Source organism: Theropithecus gelada, unplaced genomic scaffold, assembly GCF_003255815.1.
Source record: "Theropithecus gelada isolate Dixy unplaced genomic scaffold, Tgel_1.0 HiC_scaffold_2329, whole genome shotgun sequence".
NCBI classification, from domain to species: domain Eukaryota; kingdom Metazoa; phylum Chordata; class Mammalia; order Primates; family Cercopithecidae; genus Theropithecus; species Theropithecus gelada.
Window position 1 is genome coordinate 1 of NW_020258788.1, and position 5,804 is coordinate 5,804.

Below are 5,804 nucleotides of genomic sequence, written 5' to 3' on the forward strand. Positions count from 1 at the left end.
GGCCTGGGGTTGGGAGGGGCCTGGGGTGCGGAGGGGCCTGGGGGGGGCGGGGCCTGGGGTGCAGCGGGGCCTGGGGTGCGGTGGGGCCTGCGGGCTGGCTGGGTTTATGAGGCCTGGCCAGGCCACCTCTTCAGCTTCCACTGGCTGTGTCCCCAGCAGGAGGCAGGCAGAGCCTGAGCAGAGTGACGGTGAGGAGGACTTCTACTACACAGAGCTGGATGTCGGTGTGGACACGCTGACGGACGGGCTGTCCAGCCTGACTCCAGTGTCCCCCACGGCCTCCATGCCGCCTGCCTTTCCCCGCCTGGAGCTGCCAGAGCTGCTGGAACCCCCAGCCCTGCCTAGTCCCCTGCGGCCAACTGCCCTGCCCCTGCCCCCGCCTCCACCCCCCGTCCTGAGCGCTGTTGCTAACCCCCAGTCCTGCCACAGTGACCGTGTCTACCAGGTGGGTAAGGCCACTGGTGGCAGCTGGGGCAGGTCTCAGGGCCCTCTGGAGGGGAGTGAATCCCTGACTGTGTCTCCCTGCAGGGCTGCCTGACGCCTGCCCGCCTGGAGCCGCAGCCCACGGAGGTCGGAGCCTGCCCACCCGCCTTGTCCTCCAGGACTGGAGTCAGCCTGAGGTGCGTGTGGGCTGAGGGCCTGCGGCCGCCACCAGCTGGAGAGGGTCCTCGTCTCACAGCACCTCATGCCCTGTGCCCCCCCCCCCAGGAAGCCCCGCGGCGATGCAAAGAAGTGCCGGAAAGTGTATGGCATGGAGCGCCGGGACCTGTGGTGCACAGCCTGCCGCTGGAAGAAGGCCTGCCAGCGGTTCCTGGACTAAGTCCGGCTCATTCAAGATCATAACCTACCACCTTCTCCCTCCCCACGCCAACCCCAGGCCTGGAGCTGAAACAGCCCAGGGAGAGCCCCAGGGCCTGGCCTTCACCAGCTGCAGGGTCTGCTTTTAATTGGGGGGGGGGCTGACCCTGAACCCCCCCCAGGTCAGGGAGGGGTCCCACCACTCAAAGTGCCTCTGAAGAAACCAGCTTTTTGCACTAAAGCCAAACCGCTGCCCCCTTAGCCCCAAGGGCCCTGGGGGCAGCCGCCCCCCTGCCTGCCGGCCCATGGATTTGTCAAGGGTGTTATGGGCCCAGCTTTGGGGGCCAGTCCTGATGCACTTTGAGGAGTGTTGGGGAGAGGACTCCCCCACTCGCACTTAACTCGATGGCTCTCGGGCCCTGGGGCTGTTTTTACCATGTTTTTGAAGCTCAGGTGTCTCGCGTCTGGGCTGCACCAGGCGAAGAGAGAAATTAAAGATTTGAGGTTTTTCCAGAAGCTTTGTCTGCCTCTTGGGAGGAAGGCTGTGGGGCTGGGACCTTGTGGTGGGCGAGTGGGTGGAGGCTGGCAGCCGGCCACAGAGGGCCAAGGGTCACCCCTCGGCCGCCCCCACCCCAGGAGAGGCCGGAGGAAGGATCATCTGAAACGCAGGAGGCATCTGCTTGGAGCAGCAATCCCCAATTTATTGAAAGTGATCGCTTTGCAAGGATGTCTAAGCTAATCCCGTCACAGAAAGGAAACGCACAGGCGCCTAGGCAGAAACTTCGAGACTCACCGCAGAGGCCACAAGAACCCACGGCCACAGAGAGGCAGGACGGCAGAGCCGTGATTTCCCACCGAGCGATTATGAGAACCTCTTCCCCCAATAGTAGACACATCTCCAAAACAAACACAGGTTTATAACAAGTAATAGAAAGTCAATATAATATAGATTATCCCCGGAAAAAATCAACAATCTTCAAACACTGCCTTTTTTTTGTCTGTTTTGTTTTTGTTGACAGGTTGAAAGCATGTTGAAAAAATAAATATTTAAGAAAAGCACACACAGCACCCTCACTACAAGCAGTTCTAAAAGGGCTGCATACAAAACACAATATAAGATCTGAAAAATAAAAAACACCACCATTAAGTATGGCTTTCATAAGAGTTGCACATGTCACAGAATGAGCTAAAATAAGATTATCTTTTATAATATTGCAAAAAGTTCCAGTTTTTGCATTTTCTCAGTTTTTTTTTTAAAGAGGAAGATGTGCAAAGTTGGAAGCAGTAAGCTGCGTCTTCTGAGTCAGGTCCCTACGTAGCCCTGGCAGTGTCCTGTTTCCCAAAGCCCAGAGAGCCCCAGTGTACAGCCTGGTCAGGATCCCGAGCTTGATAGAAAAATCATGGTGTCCCTGCCCCCCCTCCCCACCCCCAGATAACACCACCCCCAATGGACTGTATTTCCCACTTTGGTGTTGCAAACACCAAAATACAAACACACAAACAAAAATACAAAATGTGAAATGTAATCTACACATTTTTCCTCTTCATAAAAAAATATTTATTAGTTTGAACATCGATTTAAAAAAAAATCAGTCACGTAAAAAAAAACCCTTCATGACATGTCTTTTCCCTCCACGCCTCCTGAGAGATGGACGTGTGCACCTGGGCCTCGGAAATCCCACACTCTTCAGTCGGCAAACTGCGAACAAGAACAAGAAATCTGCCGCGCAGCAAACACTTGGGGAGGTCAGTGGGACAGTGTTGGTTTTAGGGAAGAAAATGCCCCTGTAGCTCCGACAGGGAACCCCGAAACGGTCAGCAAAGGCCGCATGGAGTGAGCCGGCCAGACGGAGCAGGACATCCTGAGTGTGGAGGGGGAGGCAGGCCCGGGTCCTGGCAGGGTGGCCTGAGAGCAGGGGACTGGTACAAAACCCAGAGACATCTGTGGGTAGCAAAGGTCTGGTTTCCAAATGCATTTTATAAGAAAGTCAGTGTGTTTAGAAAAGGGGTTTAAAAACCAGGGGAAGGTACAAAGTTCTGAGAATTCTCAGAGGCCGGGGCGGGGTTGGCCTGGGGTGAGGGCGGAGGGCTCCGTGGGAGCTCCGTGGTGGCCGTGCTGTCCCCCAGGGCACTCGTGCCAGAGCTGCCCCCCTTGCTCGGTATGAGTGGGCAGGGCAAGCGCTGGCTCCTATCCCCACACTCCGTGCGCAGAAAAATCTTGGCCTCTTTCTCCAGCTTAGAGGAGCCACAGCCTCTGAGCTGAGGCGTGTGTGTGATGACAGCTCCAGCCAGGGCGCCCTGTCATTGGTAGAACTGGGGGCCGATGTCAAAAAAACAAAAGCCATGACTCCTGCGCTGTACCTGGAGTCCTCCATGCACTCCTCCACAGGACCCCTGGCCAGCCCAGCCCAGCCCTCCCCGAGCAGCAGCGGTCAGGGAAGCTGGTGCTTTACCTGACAATGTGGGTAAAAGCCTGGTATACAGGCTAGAAAAAAAGAGAGTAAAACCTCTTTCCAGGCAGCCCTGAAGCTCAGCACTCCAGGGGGTCTTCACACGGGCAGGTCCTGGAGGGAAGGAGGAGGCCACCGTGCCCACCTCCCATCCGAAGGCACAGCACCGCAGTGGTGGCCTGTGCCAGAGGAGGGGGTGAGGGATGGAACGTCCTGGTGGTGAGGGCTGTCACAGGCAGCCTGAACGAGAAGACAGGATGCGGCAACTGTCCTGAGGCTGTGAGTCCGGGTGGTCTGCCTCCAGGACCGCCAAAGCCAGGCAGTGCACCACGGCGCACACCGTGGGACCCTTGCTTTTCACTCAGGAAAAGAAAGAACATGTGAGCGTGTTTGAAAACACAGCAAGAGGACTTGACCACAAGCTAAAGGAAAAACAACCCTATATAGTTTCATCAAGTGAGAAAAATAATGCCAAACAAAATAATTTTATGTAACTACCTGGATATGTCTCTGACTACTTAAAAATTTGGTTACCCACGCGGGGAGGTGTAAGCAGCACACTGCAGTTAGGAACACCGCCTCCAGTGTTAGCAGCAAAGGCAGGAGCCCAGCTCCAGCCCGTCCAGGAGGGGTCAGCAGGAGCGGCCGGGCTGGGCCATGGGCAGAACAGGACGGGCAGAGCCCAGGGTGGACACAGCAGCCCAAGGCTCTCCAAGGAAGTGCACATGACTGAGCGAAGGCCCTTGCAGAGGGAACCTGGTGTAGCCTGAAGTTGGGGGGGCACAGGGCTGAGGGTCCCCTCCTGGAAGGAGCCCACAGGGCTGTGTCCACCTAAGATAGCACCTGGAGCCCTCGGCCTCCAGTAGGGTTCTGCAGCTGTGTTGTGTGTTAAGCACCAAAGCCCAGAGGTAAGAGGGTGGCAGGGCTCTCTGTGCACTGCACCTGGATTCTACAGGCTGCCATGGGCCACGGCTGCAGCCACAGGCAGTGACCTGGCTGCTAGGGGAGGGGAGGGCGGGCTCCAGCCGGGCTGACCGGGTGTCTGCAAAACTCTGCACCTGCTCAGGCCAGGGGCCTCTGGGCTGAACATACCACCCCGCCCAGTGCCCACTGGACCCGGCCACAGGGCCGTCACATGTCCAAGCCAGGCTGGCTGTCACAGGGGCCACTCACACACCCGCACCACCTGCTGGGGACTTAGGACCGTGCTCTCCCTTCACTCAAACCCGCCCTGTGACCTCCCCCAACTCACTTCATGTCTGGTCCCAGAGCACCCCTTGCTGGGGTCTCACCTGCTTCTTGGCCCACAGGGCTGGTTTCCGTGGGGGGTGGGTTCGGGGGAAGCAGAGGAGGGGCCGCGAGAGGGGTGAGCGTGGCCCTGGCCCCGCAGTGGAGACCCACCGGACACACACACAGGTGGACGAAGCGAGGCAGCCACCAACCCTGCCGGTGGGCGGGTCTAGGAGAGCCAGGCAAAGTCCTTGTCGGGGCCCCCCGGTGGGCTGCGCGGCCGCGGCGAGTCTTCCTCCTCCTTGTCGTCCGCCAACAGCGCATCCTCGGGGGCCAGGCCCTCGTCGTCCTCGCCCAGCTCCTCCGCCTCCCCTCGTGGGTCATCAGGGTCCTCCAGATAGGGCCCATCACCTGGGAACAGCGCCTCTGGAGAGCCCTCGCCGCCTCCGCCGCGGTCCAGGGGCCCGGCCATGCCGCGGCCAGCACAATCGGCACACACACCGTGGCGCCGGGAGCCATGCCTGATGCCCACGCTGGCGGCAGACATGAAAACGCGGCTGCACACCTTGCATACGTACTTCTTGTCCTTGCTGTGGACCTGCGGGGGCAGGACAGGGGTTGAGTAGGGCCTGGTGGAGATGGGGAGGGTGGGGCAGGGGGTGAGCAGGGCCCGGTGGAGGTGGGGGGAGCAGGGCAGGGGGTGAGCAGGGCCTGGCTGGGGTTGGGGGGCACAGCCTCCCAGGCCCTCAGAGCATCTGCATAGGCAGAGGCTCCTGGTGGGGGATTGTGGGGGAGGCGCACAGAGACAGGAGTGCTCAGACCCTGACCCCAGCTCCTGTCAGAGCCACACCAACGCAGCCCTGCCCCAAGGACTGTTCCTTCTCTACTGTCCTCCACCTCGCAAAGGCAAGTGTGGCGGCATCAGGGAAGGCCAGAGCCCAGCACTAAGCCCAGCTCCACATCCACTTCAGGACACATCCCAGGTGGCATCCGAGGGCCTGGAGTGGCCCTTCACCCACAGCTGGCCAGGCAGACATGGGCAGACCAGGTCCCTGGCGCCACTCTAGCTCTGCAGCTTGACCTCAGGGAGCTCCCACAGGGGTCTTTACCCCAAATGAGTATCCACCACTGCGCTGGAAAAGCAGAAACCAACAGAACCTGACCCCTGGTGCTCGGCCTTGCCCCCTGGTGGGTCTCCCCATACAGCCCTGCCCCCCCAGTGGGTATCCCCATAAGGCCCCACCCCCAGGTGGGTCTCCCCATAAGACCCCGCCCCCACGTGGGTCTCCCCATAAAGCCCCGCCCCCAGGTGGGTTTCCCCATAAA

At 59.5% G+C, this 5,804-nt stretch overlaps 1 protein-coding gene and 1 pseudogene across 2 annotated transcripts; one reads left to right on the forward strand and one right to left on the reverse strand.

Moving 5' to 3' along the window:
• Positions 1 to 159: 159 nt before the first annotated feature.
• LOC112617537 (SLC2A4 regulator) lies at positions 160 to 3,742 on the forward strand (the record flags this gene model as incomplete). The annotated part of the gene is made up of 5 exons (XM_025374289.1): positions 160 to 445; positions 529 to 620; positions 709 to 866; positions 1,082 to 2,544; positions 3,320 to 3,742. Coding segments are annotated over 3 exons (490 nt in total), but the record flags the coding sequence as incomplete, so codon positions are not given.
• On the reverse strand, positions 1,479 to 5,107 carry LOC112617538 (annotated as a pseudogene). The gene has a single exon (XR_003117924.1). The product of XR_003117924.1 is annotated as a zinc finger and BTB domain-containing protein 46 pseudogene (transcript).
• Between the last annotated feature and the right edge of the window lie 697 nt (positions 5,108 to 5,804).